The sequence below is a fragment of the Arachis ipaensis genome, chromosome B4 (assembly GCF_059453495.1).
Source record: "Arachis ipaensis isolate K30076 ecotype BB chromosome B4, ASM5945349v1, whole genome shotgun sequence".
Classification (NCBI taxonomy): domain Eukaryota; kingdom Viridiplantae; phylum Streptophyta; class Magnoliopsida; order Fabales; family Fabaceae; genus Arachis; species Arachis ipaensis.
The window spans coordinates 147,040,104-147,063,966 of NC_142439.1; the positions used below are offsets into that span (position 1 = coordinate 147,040,104).

General features: G+C 29.0%; 3 protein-coding genes across 3 annotated transcripts; all 3 read right to left on the reverse strand.

Annotated features, from left to right (window-relative positions):
* Positions 1–4,536, reverse strand: LOC107635644 (disease resistance protein RPP13). The gene is made up of 2 exons (XM_016339168.3): positions 4,372–4,536; positions 1–2,655 (listed from the first exon to the last, which is right to left on the reverse strand). Exon 2 carries the CDS (start codon positions 2,644–2,646, stop codon positions 133–135), a length of 2,514 nt encoding a protein of 837 aa, XP_016194654.1. The 5' UTR covers positions 2,647–2,655; positions 4,372–4,536; the 3' UTR covers positions 1–132.
* Positions 4,537–9,739: 5,203 nt separating this feature from the next.
* On the reverse strand, positions 9,740–10,595 carry LOC107637450 (disease resistance protein RPP13-like). Its single transcript, XM_016340862.1, has 2 exons — positions 9,956–10,595; positions 9,740–9,870 (listed from the first exon to the last, which is right to left on the reverse strand). The coding sequence occupies exons 1-2, from the start codon at positions 10,593–10,595 to the stop codon at positions 9,740–9,742; spliced, it is 771 nt and encodes a 256-aa protein (XP_016196348.1).
* Positions 10,596–21,148: 10,553 nt separating this feature from the next.
* Positions 21,149–22,106, reverse strand: LOC107638191 (zinc finger protein ZAT7). The gene has a single exon (XM_016341359.3). The coding sequence runs from the start codon at positions 21,903–21,905 to the stop codon at positions 21,312–21,314; it is 594 nt and encodes a 197-aa protein (XP_016196845.1). The 5' UTR covers positions 21,906–22,106; the 3' UTR covers positions 21,149–21,311.
* Between the last annotated feature and the right edge of the window lie 1,757 nt (positions 22,107–23,863).

Below are 23,863 nucleotides of genomic sequence, written 5' to 3' on the forward strand. Positions count from 1 at the left end.
GTTAAGGACTGATCCGTCTAAGTTTTGTGAAGGTCAGGGACTTAAAAGTATTTTTCAATAGTCAATGCAGGGCAAAAAGTCAGGGACCTATTTGTCCTTTTCTCTTAATGACTGTAGATGATGAATATAACTTCAGTCTTGATCACGGTTGAGCAGGTTTTCAGGGTCGCAATATCGAATATGTGGCATTCCTCCTTCTTCTATTTTCCACCTGCCAGGGAGCCTCTTGTACAGTTTCACACGTAGCACTTGAAGCTGTGGGAAGTCCCCAGCCGCGCAATTAACATCGTAATGCATGCTTGCTAACTCTAGATTCAAGATTTGCAGGTTGACAAGCTGTCCCAGAGTCTTGATCAATCTTGAGTCTATTTCGCAGTGGCGTCTTATGGTAATCTTGGAGAGACTCCTGGGATACACATTCGGATCTAATGGAAGCCTACTGATGTTATGTACCTTTAGCGTACGGAGTTTGTTTAGGCACTGCAAAATCTTCTCTAATATTTCATCATTTGACTTATTTAGATGTTGCCATAAACTTAGTTTTGTCAAGTTGGGAAACATGCCCTTGTTAAGGACACTTGCTAGTTGTGAATCGAGATGAATGAAACCCAGAGTCTGGAGATTCTCCATACTTGTTTCCCCATTTTCTACACTCAACATTGATACTCCAGTACAATCCCACTTTGCATACAGTTGGCGAAAATAAATACGCCTCAATGACTCCAGCTTCCATATTTTGCTTGGTAGAGCTAAATGATCGGAGTCACGATGAAACTCTAGATGCAACATTTCTAGATTGCAAAGGTTGCATATACAAGTTAAAACATCACCTGCAATTCTTAGAGAACCTACTATCAGTTTCAAATACCTTAGATGGATCAATGACTTCAATCCACTTGGTTGTGAATGTAGCTCCACTAGGTTCATATGCAATACACGAGCCAACTTGAAACCATTCTCTATCTGTTTCCACCCTTCTGATTTACTCTTCCAGATAGTTCTTTCACCAAATACAAGCAGAGAGCGTGCAGATGATTGGTTATCTTTGGTTAGCCTCAGGTTTCCTCTATACTGGAGAGACATCCTACGGGGATTACACTTGTTAGCATCTAATGTCGTACACACTTCCATAAACTTATTTTCGCTGCTCTCTGAAATGCAGAGGTCTCGGAGAAGATCATGGACTCTACATGTCTTCACACCCCCATCAGTTCTCCTACTTGCAACTTGCACCAAACTCCGTTCCACCAGCTTATCTAAATACATGTCGGCAATATCTTCTACTTCTGGTGAATTCGATGGTCCAACTTCTTTTTTCTGAATGAACCCTTCAGCTATCCACAGTTGACACAATGTTCTCACATGGATTTCATAATCTTCAGGATACACTCCCAAATAAAGAAAGCATGGCTTTAATGTTTGAGGAAGGTCATCATAGCTAAGCTTCAGAATATTGGTCACAATTCGATATTCCTCCTCTTGAGCAAGATACCAAGAAACATGATTCTTGATTTTATGCCATTCTCTTGGTGACCTCTCTTTTTTGGCAACCATACCTGCTAACACAACAATGGCAAGTGGCAAACCTTTACAGGCACTAGCCATTTCTTTGCCAGGAGGTTCTAGTTCAAGAGGACAATTTTTTTTGCAAAATACCTTTCTACAAAACAATTCCCAACTTTGAGTTTCATCAAGAAATGGGAGTTTGTAAGTGAAGGTTGCTCTTGTATAGTGAGAAATATCCTGAACACGTGTAGTTATTAATATTCTGCTACCCTTGTCGTCATCGGGAAAGGCTTCTTGCAACTCGTCCCACACTTGAGTTTTCCAGATGTCGTCTAGCACTAGCAGATATTTCTTTCCACTCATGCGTTTTCTGACTTCTCCTTTCATTTTTTCTTGATCATTTAAATCTTTACACTCCTCTACAGATAATCCCAAACACTTCAAAAGGTTTATTAAGAGTTCTTCAGCTCTGTAATCATTGGACACAAAACCCCACACACGGAACATGGTCTTGATCTTGTCGCTATTGTAGATCTTTCGAGCAAGAGTGGTTTTTCCCAATCCACCCATGCCTAGTATGCAAACAACTTTACGACTCGAATCTCCTCTGCTACCGAGGTGGTTAATCACCTCATCGGAGTCATGCACCAAGCCAACTACTTCTTCTTCTTCCACATCCCTCCTTCTTGCAAGCAATGAGTCTTCTGCAAATTCTTTGTTTCTAAAATGACTTTCAAAATCACCTTGTTGGATGCCATATTTAGACTTGTTTTCATAGATATCATCGATCCTTCTCTTGATGGTGGTAATCCGATCATTCACCTCATGAAGCGTCATCACATGGTCTTTGCTGTGGAGTAACTTTCCCAACATGTTTCTGCTTCTTTGATTGTTGACATTGACGACATAGGTGTCTATCACGTCTTCAGCTTCGTATGCTACATCTCTGATCTGGTTCACCACTTCTCTCACCACGGGATCATCGTGTTTTCCCTCAGAACTCTTAATGAAAATGTTCATGAACTTAAGTTCTTCACTTAGGGGTTTGATTTGATCCTTCACACCTGAAAGCAATGTCACTTCACTAACAAGCACCCGCGACAAGTTGTCTAGCACAAAGGATACAACAGTGTCCACCATCTTACAATCCTAGGACAAAATTGAGAGGACATTGTTGAGTGTTAGGCAAGCAAGAAAGCAAAATCATCTATGCAGAAGGAAGTCAATAAAATATAACATAATATTAGAGAAACAAAAAAAACAACAGAACTTGCTTTAATTAGTATTCATCCACAATTAATGAAACAGACCTGCTACACATACAAGTTTTTTTGGCATACAAGTTTATACAAGTTAATCTTAATTCAATAAAATTCACTTTTATAATGCAAGAAAGAAAAGGAAGAGTTTGAATTATACAAAATTTATCAATATACATACACCAAAAATTTTTAAATAATACAATATAAATAATTTGTATAAACTTGTATGTATAAATAACTTATATGTGAAGAATAATTCTTAATGAAAATAAATATTAGATAGAAACAAACAAACATATATGGTGGGTTAATTATAATCCATCATCAATGTCATTCAATTTCATTTTCTGACTTGACATGAAAATAAATTAAGGAGATGATGAGTGAATATTTAATAACAAGGACAATATTGTAAAATTTATACCATATTATATCAAATTAAAAGAATTTGGAAATAATCTTTTTTTCTAAGAAATAAATATTTTGTATAAATTAAACATCTTATTCACATCTACATAGCTCATGGTAATTCAGTCCACTAGAAATAAAACTAAAAAAATGAGCGAAGCAAAATAAATAAGTAGATATCGATACTTATTAGGGCCGTTTGGAAACTCTAGAAGTAGTTTTTTTTCATTTTTAACTTATAAAAAGTAGTAGTATTAATGTCGGGTGCAATTTTTAAAACCAAATTGCAACTTTCTAAAAAGCTATTTTGGAGCTTATAGAGAAGTTAAAAAAAATGACTTCTCTCATAATATTTCTACTTTTCATTACATTTCTTTAAAATAAGCACTTTTAGAGTTAAAAATCTAAACACAAAATAACTTATTTATAAGTTACTTTTAACAGAATCATTTATTGTTTAAGTTATTTTATCAAAAGGAGCTTAATAAAGTTAGTTACCCAAACTGGACCTTACTGCAGTTATAACTAGGAGCAATTTCTTAAAAAATTTGCTTGTTCTTATTTTCCTTGTTCTGTTGCTATATCTCTCCCTTACACTACTCTTCCCTAGCTATCTCTCTTTATCAATTATTTCAAATCTTCTATATATGAGTAAGTTTATGATGTTAATATTACTTTTACAGTAATAATATAATATAGCAATGGTTCTTCTTCTTCAATCTATATAGTAAGCTTCATAAACAGTTTGAATAGCTATTTGTTGGGCTTCATTTTTCGTTAAAAAACCTCTTTCTCTTAAAGAAAATATAAAAAAGAAATAAAAATAAATGATAAATTTGAATAGCCTTATGCTAACTACTTAAATCTTGTTCTTTGCTTGTTTAAAATACAATTTTTTTTTTGTCAAATTTTATTAATTATTTGTTAGATAAATTAACCACCAAACAGATCCTTGTTTTAAAAAAAAATCTGCCAGAAAAGAAAAAATCAAGTATTAGCATAGTTATTAATACATATCCAAATACTCGCCAAACTATGTATGATTCACCAATAAGTGAAAAATCTTGAAGATCTGTATCCTTATTATTCAAATGGAATATATTTCCCAATTTCCCTAAAACAATAAAGAAAGAAAATATAAAGTGAATCAAATCAATCAAATATATATGAGAGAAAATAAATGATCAGAACGTACCAGTAATTAAGAGAGAAGGCACACATATAATTAACCACATAAGAACTAAGAAGTAAAGTAGTAGTGATTGTGTGTTACATTACATATAAAAGCTGGGAAGAAGAGCAAGACATACACAGTATGAATAGAGAGGGTAAGATAAGACGATTTCAAAAAAGTAATGTCAAGTTGCTTAAAAAATTCATTGGTATAAAAGAAATTAAAGGTAATTGTGATATTATAATAGAAATGAAAAGTACTAATTCAATTAAATAATCTATGCACCAACACTAGCTTAGTGGAGTACAGTAGACTAGTAGAGTGTTGTCGTTACTCGCATGCAGAGTTAAAAATTTGCATTTTTACGCCTAAACAAATTTACATTATTGTTAAGATCAACTTATCCCATTAATTAATTATGACATGATTGAGCAGACCCAAGTGGATGCATGTGCAAGTGGATGTTAATTAATTCATAGTAGAATGTTAGCTATGAAGATGGGTACAACAGGAGGGGTAATGTTAGGGAGACAAAAAATACGGTCAGAACTTGTCTTATTTAATATTCATTTATTGTCGCAACAATTAATGAATGTTAAATAAGGCAAGTTATGATTGTTTTTGTCTAATTTTCTTTGGTTACCAAACATTTCCGCAACAGGAAATGGATCCTCTCTAATTTTTTTAACACCTGAGCAGATGAAGTGTTATCTCTTATCAGTTACCATTAACTTTATAAGTAGGACCAAAAATAAATATGAGAGAAAAAACAATAAAGGATAAGAGATTACAATTAACACCATCCAGTTTTTTCTTCACTAGAGAGGATCCGCTCCGGAGTACAATATACATGCTTATTATTGTGACTGTATGTTTTAGGACTAATTCTTGAATTTTATATGTTTTTGAGTTTAGGCTTTTAGCTACACATTCTTTCGTGTACCTTTTTCTTTTACTTATTGGCAGGCACATTGATTCTTCAAGTTACTGATAAAGTTTGTTGATTTCACAAATCTAGTGGATGAACTGAAATCACAATGGCAAAACATATAAATAAAGCAGTTAGTTGTCATTTTTATCATCAAAGGTAGCAACGTTGCAAGGAGAAACTTTCTTTGATATTACCGTCAAAAGTATTTCTCTTAGAAAAAAATTTTGGTACAAAAACTAACAAGGGAAAATGAGTATGTTGACTAATTTAAAAATAAAGTCAATTTTTTTGTGTGTCATCGTTTAAATTAGGGTTTAACTAACCTGTCTTCTTAAGGCAGAAGTTAAAATTGCTAGTAATAGAAAATTTTAAATAGTTTTCTCTAATAAATGCATAATAAATATATTGAAAATTTAAATTTTATATCGTTTGTATGAAAAAAATTAATTAATAATTTTATTATGGGACAAATTGCAGTATTAAACCAGTTTGAATGAGATATTACATGATTCAACCAAAATCGAAAAATAAGACATGGATCAACCAAAAGCATGTATTTATGTAATTCGAACTAAAAACAATAGTAATTTGAATCAATGCTGTTCAAATTATGAGGGAGTATGCATGCTAGGTAATTCGTACCGAACTGATTCGAATCATGCATGGGGCAGTTCGAATCACTCTTATTCGAATTATATGGTGAGCAATTCAATAGGCAGTTCGAATCTAGCTGATTCGAATTATGTATATATAATTCAAAATTGGCTGTTTCGAATTAGGAAGCCCCATACGTGTATAAATATGGTGTGAACGTGAATTGAGTTCATTTGAGTGAGACAAAATGGCTAGTGAGAAGAGTTGTGTAGTGTTGGTGCATTATAGAGGGTCGATTAAGAGAAAAACACGCTCTGGTGTGAAGTTCACTGATAAAGATCCTCTAAGTACTTTTATGAGACCTACGATGAGATTCGATAACTTCTTGAATTCTATAATACAGAAACTTGAGCTGCAAGGCGTGAAACGGGTTCAGAAGTTATTCTATCGCATTCCGATATCAGTGCTTAGAGATGACGTGAAGTATGATTCTTTCATTATAGGAAGTGACGAGGATTTGCAGGTCCTGTTCCATTGTCGTCGGCAGTTTTCCGAGGTCAGGACACCTGAGTTGTTGACAAAGTTGGTTGATGTGGTATCTAGTTCGGGAGGTTCGGATCGGAATACCCAAACTCTAGGCACGGTAGCCGGTTTTAGCTCGAGACCTGTTGGTGCATCTTCGTCCGTGCCTGTGAATGCACCTCGGGACGAGCCTGTCGCTTCCCCGTCGTTCGCTGTTGATCTCAACTGCAGTGGTGGCGGAGAAGTTGGTATCGTGGAGAGGGTGTCGATTTCTTTACAGTGTGGGGCACCGGCTGGGATGGGTGATGCATTGCTGGATGATGATGGTGATGATGATGTGGAGGTAACACACCCAGCAACTCCTAGAACCATACCCACGCTGGCCGACCACCCTGGATGTATGTTTGAAAATCTGTTAGGCAACCACTGACATAATGTCCATCGATCGGCAGTCCTAACTGGTATGCCACGTCCTGCAATGTAATAGTGCACTCCTCGAATGGCATATAAAACGTGTGCGTCTTCGGACGCCAGCGCTCAACGAACGCACTGACCAGGGGCTCATCCAGTCTGAACCATCTCTCGTTCAGCCCCGTAAGATGGTATAAGCCGGCCATCTGTAAGTACGGAACGTACCTCTCGCCCAGACGCATACCCTGCTGCCGTTGCACTAACATCATTCACTAACAAAACCACTAACACTACTACTAACAAAACCACTAACATCATTCACTAACAAAACCACTAACAAAACCACTTGTATGGCAATCCTATCTAACTTAGCAACGGTACATAATGACTACCATTCTAACACACCAAAGGTAAAAATATATATTAAAAAAATAACTTATTCGCTCATATTTTAAAAGAACAAGTTCGTACTGACCTCTTCATTGATAACACCAGCTATATGGACTACTCCATCCAAACGATAAAATCGATCCGGATTATCCCCCATCAGCTAAATATTCTGCTCAAGCCTTTGTTGGAATTGTACTGGGTTGTTTTCTCTGGGATTTGGTGGGGCGTGGATTTAGAATAGTAGTTCGAATAAGGTTACTTCGAACTCTTTATATAGGGAAAACAGGGGGTAATTCGAAACAACCTGTTTCGAATTACTATGGTCACGAAATTCTGGACTAGTTCGAATGATGCTGTTTCAAATTAGTGTGTGTAATTCGAATCAGGGTGATTCGAATTAGTGTACATTAGTGTGTAATTTGAATCAGGGTGATTCGAATAAGCGTGTGTTAGTGTGTGTGAATCGAATCAGTATGATTCGAATTACTATGGTATGTGTAATTCGAATAGCTCTAATTCGAACTATATAAAAAAGTGCTCTTAGTAAAACCTAATAATATTTTTTCTTTGGTGGAATTGTGTAAAACAATCCTCTATTTGGTTTATATGCGTCATTTGCCCTTTTATTATGTGTCCAAAAAATACATGTTAGCTAAACTATTTTAAGTTTATATGTCTTGGTGATTTGAGTTTTCATATTTGGTTTTTAGTTATGCTAAGTAATCGAAAAGGTATGTATAATAAAAAAATACGATAATATCAGAAAAACAAAAAAAAATAGTCAAAATTTATTTTATTTAACATTCATTAATTATTAATGAGTCATAATATTTTGATAAGAGCGTGAATAACACACATATTACACTGGCTGACACTCTCGAATCTCTAACCGTTTAGGATCATTAATTTCCTTTCGAATTTAGCTTTAGTTCCTCCAAATCACATCCAAAAACTTCCTCAATCACAATCTTACTCATTAAACATGCAAATTCTCTCCAAACAAGTAGCATCCAAAAAGCTAAGAAAATTATTAAACCTAAAAAAATCTCAAATTCTTTCAATCCTATTCTAATCATAAACCTACATACAAAAAAGAAGAATCAAAAAATAAAAATAAAAAATCGAAAAGAACTTTAGAATAAGAGCACTACATAACATTATCTTTTAGGCATAGAGGTACGTTACAAGAAAAGAATTTTCTAATCTAAATCACATATTTAATTCTCAAAAGTTGATTAACCATCTTTATTAGTTTGCTCATATTTGAAGACCTGAAGATGAAGGGTGTGTTTGTGAGTTATTATTGGATCATGTATGTGGAGTCTTCTTTACAGACATAAGTTTAATTGTTAAATTCAACCAATAGCATTAGTTCATCTTTGTGAATTAAATCGCTTTAATTTGCTAATCCAGTCTCTCTGTTTTAGGGTTTCGCCAAATTTTCAATTAAGTCTCTATACCTTTTTTCTTTTAAATTGTGTCCTTGTATTAAATTTTTTTTTTTCAATTAAATCTCTTTTAGCAATAATTGACTTAATTTTGTAAGGACCCAATTAAAAAAAATTAGTACAAAGATCCAAATAATCAAATAAAATAAAATAAACACAACAAAAAGCATACAAAAATTAAACTATTGGGCTGGCTTGCTTGGCTATGGATGGCATCTAAAAATGAACCCATAACATTAGTAGTAAAACACACAAGAACATTAAAGCATCTCCTCAATATTGGCATAGTTAGTTTACATGGTGATGGAAACACATATCTAAGTGAAACATACTAAACGACAATCAAGAAATATGGAAAAGCATAGAAAAATTAAACTTGAATTGCGTTGCTTGGCTGTTGATGATGAATATAACCGGTGAAGACTAGCATTAAGTTGTCTTCATGTGAAGATCATAGTCCAAAACCATTTGATGATTTAACATATTTGATTAAATTATTATATAACGATTATTGACTATTAACCTCACCTAAAAATAATTACAAGTTGAGTTTTTACCAATATAACCTCACTCTGAGACATGGTTGAGAGGAATGTTATAGTGTCGAATGCGAGACATTGATGCTCCTTTCCTCTATGTTATGGTGAACCGATGAGAGTTTATTTATAAAAATATTTCTGAGTGATTTGTGCTTCCATGTTTTGCTTGGTAGAATAATAACTTCATCATGCCATAAATACAACGTTTCTAGATTCCAAAGATAGCATAGAAAATCTTTGTAGAAAATGTTTGGACTTTCAAATACCTTAGATGGATGAATGCCTTCAATCCACTAGGTGATAATAGTAGCCAACTTGAACCCATTCTTTATCCATTTCCACCCGTTACTCTGATAGCTATTGTTCTACCTAGAGGCTCTAGCTCAAATGGACACTCTTTATCTCCAAAGATCTTCTTGGAGAAGAGTTTCCAACTTGTTCATCAAGAAAAGGAAGGTCATACACAAGGGTTGCATTGCTATATAATGCTACTTCTTTTAGACGACTTGTTATGATTATTCTACTACCATTTTTGTCGTTTGGAAACGCCTCTTTCAACTCATCCCACATTGAGTTTTCCAAATATCATCAAGCTCTACCAGATACTTTTTTCCCTTCAAGCATTCACTTAACCTCTTCTTCAGTTCATCCACACTCAAATCTTTACATTCATCTATGGATGATTCTAAAACATTTCAAAAGGCTTAAAAGTAGATCTCTAATTTTATAATCATTGGACACATAACTCCATGCACAACAATCAAACATGCTCTTCACCTCATCTTTATTGTAGATCTTCCTAACAAGGGTGGTCTTTCCCAAACCACCTATGCCTATTATGGAAACCACGTTAAGATTAGGATCTGGTTCCATGAGCTTCTCCATAACCACATTGAACTCATGCACCAATCCTACCACTTCTCTTTCTTCCACATCTCTCCTTCTTCTCTGATCTGGAGATACTCCACACCACCTGCTCCGTCCTTTTGTAGTACCACTATGCTCATCAATGCCATACATGACTTTGTTTCTATATATACCTTTAAGAGTGGACTTGATTGCTTTAACCTGAGCATTCAACTCATGAAGTATTGCCACGTGGCCTGTGCAGTAGAAACACATCCTCAACTTGTTTAAGCTTTTGTGCCTGGCAACATTAGCAACATATGTGTCAATGGCATCCTCAGACTGGAAAGCCACTTGTCTAATCTGGTCCGCCATCTCTTTCACCGATTCGTTGTTGCGATTTCCCTCAGAATTCTTCAAGAACGCTACCATGAACTTGAGATCATTACGCAGAGAAGTAATATCATCTTCCATACTAGAAAGTAACTTCACTTCACCAACAAGTAGCCGTGACAAGTTATCCACCGCAAACGAAACAATGCTACTCACCACACTATCTGCCATTTCAGTTTCCTCCGTGAAAAATAGGATATATATGTTAAAGGAAAAGTATAGATTACCAATATATTATCTGCCAACTTATTACCAATAATAATTAATTATTATATTTTAAACACATATATAAAGAGATACATCCAAAAAATATATCTATAAAGACACTTCTATTAAACACGGCCATAAAAAATACATTTTTATTAGACACATCCACGAAGACACTTCCATTAAACACAGTTATAAATAAGAGTTGGCAGAAGTTAACAGAAACGCTATTGGTAACGTAGCGGAACCGATATGTTAATTAGTAACTAAGAACATCTTAATTCTTGGTTTTATTTTATTTTAGGTTTCATATAGTATCACATAAATATTTGTAGGATGATGTATCATAAAAGTTAATTTGAAACTTAATATAAAATTCATCACTCCAATGCTTGGTTTTGTTTTAATTTAACGTTATTTAATAAGATTGGAGCATTTTATTAGATATAATATCTCCTTACTGGTGCTAATATCATTTCAAAAATTATGTCTAATGCAAATTTTAATTTTAAATCAATTTAGTTACTATAAAAGTCAAAACTAATATCCAAAAAATATATCATTGGAGTTGCTCAACTCACCATCTTCACCCATTAACATTGTTTTTTGTTATTAAATAATTTGACATATATATGTTCACAATTTTAGTTATAAACTTTATATAAAGACTATTCTAATAATTGTTATATGAAAAGTCAGCTAAAATAATAATGATTACCTGAATTATTGATAATAAGGTTCGTGCATAAATAACTTGAATAATGATCTTTCTCTTCAATGGCAAGTGTGGCTTGATAGTTTGAAACCAATCTCAAATAGCTAGTAGATATAAATATATAATTATCTGCCAAACATATACAGAACATCAGCTAATTAAAAAAGATAATAATTAAGAAAAAGTATAAAGAATCATAAATAATTAGGTAACATTGGAAAAAAATTTGATTCTCTCTAGGATTACTCATAAATTAATTGTAACCATTTATAATATTTTTAATAATGAATATAAAGAAATTTTTTAAGATTAGTAATTTTTAGTTATTATTTGTCCAGTATAAACACTAAATTATTTTTAACAAATAAATTATATTAATTTATGTATACAAAATTCTGATAAATATAAGTATAAATTATATATTTTTTGTGTACAAAATATTTAGAGTAAAGTATCGTTTTTGTCTCCAACGTTTGGGGTAAATCTTATTTGTGTCCCCAACGTTTAAATCGTCCTATTTGTATCCCTAACGTTTATAAAAGTGATTCAATGTTATCCTACTATTAATTATACTAACAAATCAGATTATATTTTTTAATTATTCTCACTTGGATATATTCATTCTCAATTAGGTCTCATTTGGATGTGTTCGATTTTAATATTATACCTACTATTTGTGTTTAAATTCAATTATATCCTAGAAAAGTGAATTATGTATATGTTGTACGAATTAGTTTCAACTTTTGATGAGCTATTTTTCAGAGTAGATCATCGATTCTATCCCAGACATTTGTATTCTAACTTCAAGAAGAGATTTTTAAAACTCAAACTAAAGTGTTCATGATGTGTAATTGACGGCAGGATAACATTGAATCACTTTTACAAACGTTAGGGATATAAATAGAACGATTTAAACGTTAGGGACACAAATAGGATTTACCCCAAACGTTGGGGACAAAAACGATACTTTACTCAAATATTTAAATATCTGTAAATATAAATATAAATTATTATTAAGCTAGTTAAGTACTAACTAAAAATAATAATATTTATTGATTATATAATATTACTCATCAATATATTTGAATAAACTAGACATAGTATAATATGTGATTTAATATAATTAGAAAATAGAAGAATGGAATTATTTTAGCATAATTAAACAAAGATTCATGCATTAGGGGGTGGAACTATATCCTAAAACTAAAGGAGCCCTAGATTTCATCATATATGAAGAAAGTTACGTTAAGCTAAAATAAATATAATTAAATTGGTGTGTATATATGTAGTTTTATTCAATAACATATATAAACTTACATTGACCTGAAAAGATGTTCCTTTTTGAGAGCTCCATCCCACTAAAACAACAATGCCATGATGATGTGTCCACCAACGTCTTGATGATGGAGAATTCTTGAAAGATTAACCTCACAATAATATATAAGTGTGCAACAAAGTCAGAAAAAATCATGGCAAGGGAGAAGTAATTAGAAAAGTAAGTCTAATTTTAATGAAATGCTATTATATACATTTTATAGATATTTTAATTTTGATTTTAATTTCTTGGCTAAATATTTATATGTATTATGTTCTGTCATTAGATTCAATATATTGCTAAAAGCAATTTTAACATGAAAAATCAAATCCTAGGGAGCCAAGCTTTAGAGTATCAGATATTTCTGTTGCTGCATTTGGTTCATGAGTTTATTTTGAAGAAAAGACTTTAGCTACAGTAGTGTAGCTTTTTTTTATTCTATTTTATTTATTTATTATTAAATCCTTATATTTGATTATGTTTTATTTGCTTTTTGAAAGAATGAATTGTTGTTTGAATATTCATAAGAGTTATATTTTTTTGGTGTTTTTTTTTATTGTGTTTGATTTTCCTTCTATTATTATTCATGAGGCATTTTTACTTATAATTCTAATGAGATAATGATCAATTTTATAGTATTAATAATCGTTGGTTAATGACACTTAGATTTTGTTAAACAAAAATTCTCTTTTTTTAGATTTTATTCCAGTAAAAAAAAATTAGTACAAGCTAACTTAGTTTAGTTTTTTTTTTTTTTTTTTTTTTGGCTAGTTGTAAGAGAAATTAAATAATTTTGTGAAAAATTAATTCTTTTAATATAATTGTGAAGACTGCAGTGGTTATAAATTTTTGCTATATTTTTAAAAAAATTATATATTATTTTTTTACGGCGGTTATTTTTCAAATAGTGATAATTGTTAGCCATCGCAAATAATTTTATCTATTTAACGACAATTATACCAATAATTGTTAAAAGCTACTGCAAATTTTAATTCATGCGATTTAAAGGCGACGGTTCTCAAACCATTGATAATTTATTTTGCAACGATTAAAAATTATCACAAAATCCTAAAAAACCGTCGCTATTTGAGGTTTTTCTTACGGTGAACAAACATTTTCTATATAGAATACCCTAAAAAGGAAAAGGAAAAAAAATCACTAGATGATCTTAAGTATTCATAGCACCCAAAAGTTGAGATAATGTACCTTAAATAATATTATCCAAACAATATAACAATTTGATAAATTCCTTTGCTTCCTTTTGTGGAAAAGTTGAAATAGGATCGGAGTGGGTAGTAGCTAGATTGAGCAGCACCAGCCACACTAAAAGTGATGAAATTATATAATAAAAAGCAAGTATATATACGAAACTAAATAATTAACAAGAACATATATGTATATATAAATGCCAAATTATTAGCAACTGTGAAATGGAAAGTTACATCGGCCATATGAGCTATATAAATATAATTGCCATAATAAGGTGCCTTATATGTCATATATATATAATCCAAAGAATCTCTGGCTTTTGAGCAAATGCATGTGTTTGTCACAAGATAAATTAAAGTTAATATAAAATAAACAAATAAATAAAGGGCCAAAATTAAAGATACATAAACATCTATTCTTGCCGTGTGAACATTTGTGCCACTATATATGTAAGCAAGAATTGAAGTTATTCCCTAAAATGGGGTAGCAAAAAATATCTTTTTTTTTTTTGTTTCCCACGGTATCTCTTAATCCGACAGGCCAAGGACTAATCTGTCTGTCGCTAATCAATGGGTTGCTGCATGCACAAGACAGAATTCGAACCCCCGACACTTGCTTAAGCGGATTAGTGAGCTAACCACTAAACCAACCCAACTTGGTTGGTAGCAAAAAATATCTAATGTTAACACATACATACAAGAAAGAAATTATTTAAATCTAAATCACAGCTTTCTCAGAGGTTAATATTTAACCACCTTAATTAGCTTTCTTATAGTAACTGATTATATTATTATACTTAGTGTTCTTCAATTTATGGACTAAAGTTCAATACACAAGTTATATATACATACAGGAAAATTGTTTAATGCAACCAGCATTAATTCTTGCTATAAGAATATTTGTGGAGGCAAGAAATCAATGTATCTTTGTGAATTGATAAGTTGCTTTAATTTGCAAACAAGTCGTTCTATTCGAAAATGCCACAGATCATCATAACTAAAATATATAATTAACAAACAAGAATAATGTACCAATATCAAAATGAAAAAAAAAAAAATAGAGTGAGAAATATACAATAGCAGAAATTGTGATATGCATGATGCATATCCACATACATCATAAGAACAAACAAGTCAAACAATAGAGTTGTGAAAGTCAACATTGATGACATGCAACAAATTAATATGATGTTGGCGGTTTTGCTGCTCTAATGGTGGGAGATTAGTAATAACATTGACTTACCATAGTATTGACTTTATTGTTCTTCTTGACGTGCTACTTCCTTTCATAACACTTACTAAGCTATTTTAGAAAATTGGTTTTTACAATTTTTTATATTTTTCAAAAAAATCATTATAATATTAAAGACAAAAAATTGTTTCGTTAAAAATATCTCTATTTATATATTTCTTTTTATCAATTTAATTTTTTTAAATAAATAATTTTATAATATAATATCAAAATTTTTGTCATTTAAAAAAATTAAAGTTTATATATTAATGAAATTAAAACTTAATTAGTTGGGTTGGTAGCATGTGCTGTCGTTTTGATTACGATGATGGCTTTTGTAATTTATAAACGGCATTGATCACGCCGTCGCTTAAGTGTTAGTTAAGTTGCTAACTAACTGTGGGTACCGACTCATTACTCTCCCTATACACCAAACATTAATTAATAACCATTTGACTTTTTCTTAATTTTTCTTCTTAATATTTTATGCTTGCGTGCTTGCTCATGCACTCATGCTTATTACTAATTTACTATATTATTTTATACTTTTTTCTATTTATGAATATTTTCATGCTATTATTTTCAAGAAACTTAACTCTACTAAATAATAATAATAGAATAAATGATCAAATTAATTAATCTCTTGAAAGATTATCTATTTCTCAAATTGATTTTCGAAAGATTATTTTAATTAAATTTATCATTTAAAAATTTTAAATTACTCATAGTTTTTTTGTCATTTCCGTTACTAATGACATTAGATCAAATCTATAATTTGATTAAATTATCTAGAATTTGCAGATATGATACTATAAGTGATACTGCAATACACACCTAATAATTTTAATTGGCGAATAACATGATAAATTTATGAATTTAGATCAAATCAAATCCTAAATCGAGAAATTTTAATGTCTCAAAATTTCTCTTAATTAAGTTTTGATGTGATCTAATTTTATGATGAACTTATAAATATTAATAATTAATTAAGACTCATAAATATATATTGTGATATCATTTAACTTGTTATATTAGTAAACTTTGATACCGTTAACAAAGAAAGTGACGGAAGGACCAACGTTATTAACTTAAAATTTTTAGAAAATAAATTTGACTAAAAAATCTTTCAGATACCAAATTAAAAAATTAGTGATATTTTAAGAACGAATTTGATTATTTACTCAATAATAATAATAATAATAATAATAATACAAAATTATCTTCCTGAAAAAGATATTTATGACTTTTCCTAAGAGTTACAAACGGAAGTTTCATTAACAAATCTGGTCATATTTCAACTCGAAGACACATCAATCTATTCTTAACATAAAATTTGAAGTGGCTTGTGTGAAATCTAAATGTAGGAATATAACAAGGTCAGCTATGGGGACCAAAAAAAACAGCATAATATAATTTCCATTGCTACTATATAGTACTTGGAAAAAGAAGCTTTATTAGACCAAACTTTTACTGAAATATCCCTTGCTGGACCAACACATCTTTTGCAAGCTACCTAACAAGGTTGTACCAAAATAATCAAATTGTCCTAACTAGTATTTAATTATTATTACACTACATACACACTACACTATTTCTAGAAACTTTAATAATATAAACGTTTATTATACTTGTAAAATAAAACCATGGAATATAGTGGAATACCTTCATTATTTTTGGTTGAAAATTTTAACAAAAAGAAACTGTAATTTTAATTTAATTTAGAATTCTAATGAAGGGTAATATTTTAATATGCCCACAAAAATTAAATCAATTTATAAAATATGTCAACAGTAAACGTTTTATAAAAGTACGTAACTTGTGGTTGATATATAATGAAGAAAGGTTGAGAATTTGTTTTTCTAATTTGAGGTTCTAGATGTGTTAACAAACCGACATAGTTTAATTTTTGTTATCTATTTAAAAAAATAATAATAATAAATAAATTCCACTCTTTGACTAACATGTTCAGGCAGCCATGAAATTAGTATAATAGTTTCCGCATCTTATCATTTATTTATTTTTCTTTTTTGAACTGAAGCATCCAAGAAAAACATTTTTCTTCAATCTCTCATGCATTTTTCTGGGGCCATTAAATTTCTTAATTCATTATTTAAAAGGAATAATATTATCAGAATTTTGTTGAGAGAATAATATATATATATATAACCACTCACATAAAGACACTTAAAATATAACTTATAAATCGATTAAACTGTGTTATTTTTGTTAAAATTAGACGAAATAAATCGATTTGACCGAAAAATCGATAAATCAAATCTTGAACTGATTTAAATTAATATTTTTTTTATAAAAATGACTATAATACTCCTATCATAAAAAATGACTTAAAATATTTCTATTATATATTTAAAAAACTCTAAATCCTAACTCTTTTCTTCTCTCTATGCCATCATAGAATTAGAATTTAGAATTTTTAAAATTAATATATATAATAAGAATATTTTAGTTATTTTTTATAATAAGAGTATTATAATCATTTTTTATAAAAAATATTAATTTAAATTGGTTCAATATTTGATTTATCAATTTTTCGGTTAAATCGATTTGTTTGATCTAATTTTAACAAAAATAACACAGTTTGATCGATTATATAGATTAAATTTTAATTATTAAAAAACGCCTTTAAAAAAAGACGTTTTAAGCGTCTTTATACGTGAGTAGCTCTCTATATATATTATGATTTTTGTTAAAAAAATTATATGCGACCTGCTGACTAATAAAGTGATAATTATGAAGCAAAACGAAGGAAATTGCAAAGTGAGAAACTTTGACATTAACTGTATTATTGAGGTGATATGATAGATGATGATATAGATGGTGATAATTAATGATGATGACTGTAGTGAATACAAAAAATAATAAGTCTACTTGATTAATTAATTAATTACCCTATTACATATAATCACATTGTTTTCTTCGTAACCAAGTAAACGTTATCACTTCAGAATTTGCTCCCATCGTCCATTGAAGAAGATAAAAATTAAATAACGTTACCAGGTAATATAAACTGATATATACAATGAATTGAGACGTGAATAATGATCAAATTCGTTTTTAAATAATTATTTATTTTTTTAAAATAATTTTTAAATTTTTTTAGTTAAATTTATCTTTTAAATATTTTGAGTTATTCATATTAATTCATTTATTATTTTTGTTATTAATAATATTAAAATTTATTGATATGACTTGTTAAGTAATATTACACTGATTAAATACATATTTTATAATTTTAATTGACTGTTAATATGATAAATTTATATAATTAGATTAAATTAATTTTAAATCAAAAATTTTTTTGAAATATTAAAATTTTTCAATTTAAATTATTAATTTGATCTAATTTTATAAACTTATCATATTAATCGTTAATTATGACTGTCAAATATATATTGTCGTAATAATGTCATTTAATATATTATATTATTTAATTTTGACATCATAAATAATAAAAATAATAAAAAATTAATATAATCAACTTAAATTTTTAAAAATTAAATAAATTTAATTATAAATCTTTTAACAATTAAATGATAATTTAAAAGAATAAATCATTTTTTAAAATAAATTTGATTTTTTTTATTAAAAATAAATAGACTCAAATTTATAATCTCTTAAATAAATATAAAAAGATTATACCATTTAAACTATAACTCATTGAAAATAAATTTGATTATTTACTCATCATAACAATTGCCATTCACATCATTATTATCCTATGGTTTTAATTTATTAAATAAAATTTAAAAGAATTAATAGATAACTTATTTCGTGTCTCTTGTAGTATCTACGCCAAGTAGTTGTCACAATCGCCTATCGGAAAGTATATATTATCCACACAAATTCTAACTCCTCGGACAATATTATATATTATCGTGTAATAGTAACTCTTTTAATTTAATTAACTTGTCGTACCATCTAAAAATTACTTAATTAATACCATCACTTGTTAGGCAATAGTTTAAAACTTTAAATAAGTTGTCACTCCTTTGAAACACCCAAAATGGGAAAAGATCGTGTGATATGATAACGTTATAAAATTACTCTTTTAAAAATTTAAATTAATAAAAAAATATACGAATAATTATATATTTAATTTAATTTTACTTAAAGTTTATTTTAAATTTATGTAATTTTTATATATATTTTTTATTATCTTTTTATTAAAAATCTTTCTTTTAAAATTAATAAAAACCAAATATTAAACTTTTAAATTATAAAAGTTTTATTATTTTGTTATAAATTATTTTTTTCTAAAAATTTAAATTAGTAAAATAAATTATATGAATAATTATATTTTTATTAAATAATCGATAATTTTTCAAATATTGTTAGCTAGGCTAACTTTATGATTATAGCTAGGTACGTAGGATGATTAACTGATGGAGTCAGTAGTTATTTAATTAAGTTATTGGTGGGTAATGATAAATTGTCAATTGAAAGTTAGATATAACTATCCTTGTGTTTTCCATCGGTTTAAATTTTATAAAGTAAATTAAGTTGGGTTAATATAGTAGTTAATTAATTTACTAATTTACTTAAATAAGTGTTGGAAATTTGAATTTCACTTTATGCATGTCGTAGCAATTTATTAGCTAACAACAAACTTTTAAATAAAATTTAGTATCGCGGCGGATTAGTCTTTGTCCTGCCATCGTGACTCCGTGATAACAAAATTTTTTTTGTAAAGTAGTGATTTTATTATAAAAAATAATTCTCTCTCTATGTATATCGTGATGAAAAGGTGGGAATTGAAGAAATAGAAACCAAGAAACACTTGTGAAGCACATGGTTTACCATACTTTTTGGTCTAACAACTTATGCATGGTCCATTTTTAATATATCTTTTCCTTTTTACAGAAAAGTTTAGGTTAATTCATAAAATATCTATAGACTGAATAAACGATTGAAAAAGTACAAACTTTCTTCGCTTTTATCTTTAACAAACTCTAGCTAGTAGCTACCAACAATTCTGTAAGTAGCAAGCGTTGCATGTTAATATATTTCTTTAAAAATTTTATATTTAGCGTGTGAAACTGTGAATACAACAATAATTTGATTATTAATTAATATTAAGAGAGCTTCTAGATAGCAGCCGTTAATTAAGATGAATAATATATATTGAAGTGCACGGCGTTGGCAGTTGCGAATTTCCTTACCCAATTTATTAGCAACGAAACTATAATATATTAATCGATAATAATTTATCTTATTTAACCTTTTTTAATTATTATAATAATTAATAAATATTAAATAAAATATATTTATTTTTTTATCAAATATTTTCGTATATTAACCTACATATTATAAGGATGTGTGTATATTAATTAAATGTTCACATCAAATCAATGATCATTGAATATCTATGAGAAGTCAGAGATATAAACCTTCGTTATTTTTTTTTCCTTTGAAAGCAATATCGCATCAAATATAAAAAGGGTTTTATATCATTTGTTTATTTTTCACGCTTTAGGCAGGTTGTTTAAAATTTTAATTATATATAATTTGCAAGTAATTGAACTCGCTATAATATATTATTGTAAAAGAAATTAAACGTCTATATATAAAATGAACAGTAAAATGTCATCCACAATATATAATTGTATGGCTGCGTTTGTTTTTTAATTTTCTGATAAATAATTACATATTGCATATTTTAAAAATTTAGTTTTAGAGTTTTTGAAAATTTTAATCAAAATAAACTGATCAAGCTAAGGATAAATATTTTTCTTCCAATCATTTAGTCAATTTTTTATATAATTATTAATTAAATTATAGATTTTAATCAAGCTTTTAATTAACTTTCACAGCAGTAGTTTGAAGAATAAATTATCGTGAAAACTCAGGTGCAGTCGACTTTACATGAAGTTGATATCTGAGAGCCGTTAAATGATTTGACTGATTTGACTAAATTTTCATCTAATAACTCTCAGGTATCAACTTCACGTGAAATCAACTTCATCTGAGTTTTTACCGTAAATTATATATGCAAACAATTTTCTATTTGACTTATTAGTTATTACCATGTAAATAAATAACATGAAATTCTATAATTGAGGCCAAGAAATTAAAAATGAACAAATTTACAGTGTGATAATGAAAAATTACAAAATGTAAAGAGTTCAAAAAAAAAAGAATTAAAAACACTCATCTTCCTATAATTTAATACACTAATTAACTATACTACTCATCAATACAAACAATTTCCAATCTTCAAAATCTCCAAATCATTCTCAAAGGGTGTCAAATTCAAATCCAAAACCAAAACTCTCTTACTATTATTCTTTGACTCAAGGCTAGTGCTACCACCACTACTACTACTCATAGTAGAAGAATTATTATTATTATTATTGTTATTATTATGCAATAATAATCTTCCATTATGATGATTCAAATTTGAAGTAGCTCTATGCCTCCTCATATGTCCACCTAATGCTTGACCAATTGCAAATTCCAACCCACAAATGGAACATTCATGAGTCTTAGGCTTTTGAGGTTCCAATTGATGTTGATCTTCCATTTTGTTATTGCCACCATGATCATCATTCAACCTTGGCTTCTTGTGACTAGCTCTATGCCCTCCAAGTGCTTGAAATGAAGGGAATTGTCTGTTACATGTTTTGCACTCGAACACTCTGTTGCTGTTGTTGTCGTCGTTGTTGTTATAATTAGAAGAAAAACTTGAAGAATATGTTGCCCTAAATTGATCACTTCCTCTAGATAGTAGCATCAAGCAATTTGCCATGGTCATGCTTTCAATCACTTCTCTTTCTCTCTTCATCATGATAATAATAATAATAATATGATAAAATCTTTAATTTGTATATATGTATCAATTAAAAACAAAAACTTTGGAAAATTTGGTGTGTGGGTTGTAAAAGAATAAAATTTTGGAAAATTTAGTATGTGGGTGATGATGATGATTGAGAAAGTTTAGAGAGAAGAAGAAAACTAAGCAAATGGAATTGGAATTGGAATTTGGGGGAGATATAAAAGGGTGGTATTTATAATAAAAGGGTTGTTGATTTGATTTTTTTGATTAGGTTAATTGATAAATTAGTAGTGTGTGTGGGACACTTTCTTAGGGTTGACTTTTTGTGAGTGAATGTGTGACTTTGATTTCTTGTAAAATAAGGCAAATACATACACATATGAGTTTATAATTTGTAAACTGCTGGAGCAATTAAAGCAATAATTTGATGATGCGTTGAACTTATTAAATATATATATATATATATATATATATATATATATATATATATATATATATCGACTATGTTACGTGTACACCAAAATCAACTACTAAAGTCAGTCCTCAGTATAAAATACATATTATAATACAAATATATATTAAAAATAAATTAAACTATATATATATTTATACACAAATACGACTAATTTTAGTGACTGATTTTAATGTACAAATAATATTTTTGATATTATATATATGAGTAGTAGTGGAATTAAGGGATATTACTTACTTACTTATAAGGAGTTGTTTGGTGTGAAAGGAGATGGTGCTTTGAACGTAAGCATGACAAAATTGATGAGCCAAATTAAAGAAGGCGGAATTAGTCTCTCTCTGACTCTATTAGAGGCTTAATTAGTAAGGATTGGGGGCGGCACTAGCTACTAATATTTGCTTAATTAAACTCTTTGATCTGCTAGATATTATTGTTAAATAAATAACTTAGACAGCTATTATGTATTTTTCATTGTCAAAATATTGTGATATCATTAATTAGGGTGTTCAAATCTAAACCGATCCAAATTAAATCGCTTATCCAATATAATTTAAACCGAAAACCAACTAAAATCGCACTAATTCGGATTTGATTGGATTATATTTTTTGCAAACCGCTGGATCGGATCGGATTTTGGATCTACTTTTTATAACTGATCCAATCCAATCCAAACCGCACAATGTGTTATAATATTATTATATTTACAATTATACTTATAACATGTTCAATTTGTTATACATTTTTATATTATTCATGTATTATTATTATTTAATAAATATTTTATATTCAAAATGTTACTTATTTATTTATTTTAACTAACCTAGAATTTTATTTTCATTGTTATGTTATTGTTGGTTTTTTAAGATATTGTTGAGATTTGTTATGTCATTGTTAATTATTTAAAATTTGATATTGAGACTTGTTATATGTATTTAATTTTTTTAATTTACAAAACCGCAAATCTAATCCAATCCAAACCGCTTAAAATTGGATCGGATCGGATTGGATTTTTTTAAAAAAAGCATCCAATCCAAACCGCACTGCAAGTAAAACTAGTGTTCGGATCGAATGAGTTTTTGACTCAAAATTGATCAAAACCGCACCGCAAACACCCTTATCATTAATTTTTTTTCTTTAAGGTGAAAGATGGTCGGTTGTTATATTTTTTTAAATATTTTTTATTTATTTAATTTTGTTTTTAAATTTTATATGAAATTAATATTTATGGGTAATTATGACGACACAGATAAAAAATATTAAAAATTAAGTTAAATTTTTAGAATATTTTTTAAAAAATTATAAATGTTAGAGATGAAAAGTAAATTTATAAGCATAAAATATATTTATGTTGATTGTACAATAAGCACGAAAAAAAAAGTTATAATTCGATGGTTAAATAATTTGTATGAAGTATAATTTGAGAATATCGAATTTGATTTTTCTACCAAATTATTTTAGAATTATCTTTATTATGAAAAACAGAAATTTAAACCAAATT

Excerpts from the sequence above, each read along its gene's own strand:
- LOC107638191 (XM_016341359.3), bottom strand. The coding sequence starts at position 21,905 with ATGATGAAGAGAGAAAGAGAAGTGATTGAAAGCATGACCATGGCAAAT.
- LOC107635644 (XM_016339168.3), bottom strand. The coding sequence starts at position 2,646 with ATGGTGGACACTGTTGTATCCTTTGTGCTAGACAACTTGTCGCGGGTG.
- LOC107637450 (XM_016340862.1), bottom strand. The coding sequence starts at position 10,595 with ATGGCAGATAGTGTGGTGAGTAGCATTGTTTCGTTTGCGGTGGATAAC. Across the intron at positions 9,871-9,955 it reads CAATAAAGATGAGGTGAAGA|AATCATCCATAGATGAATGT; the intron begins GCATGTTTGATT and ends GAAATGTTTTAG.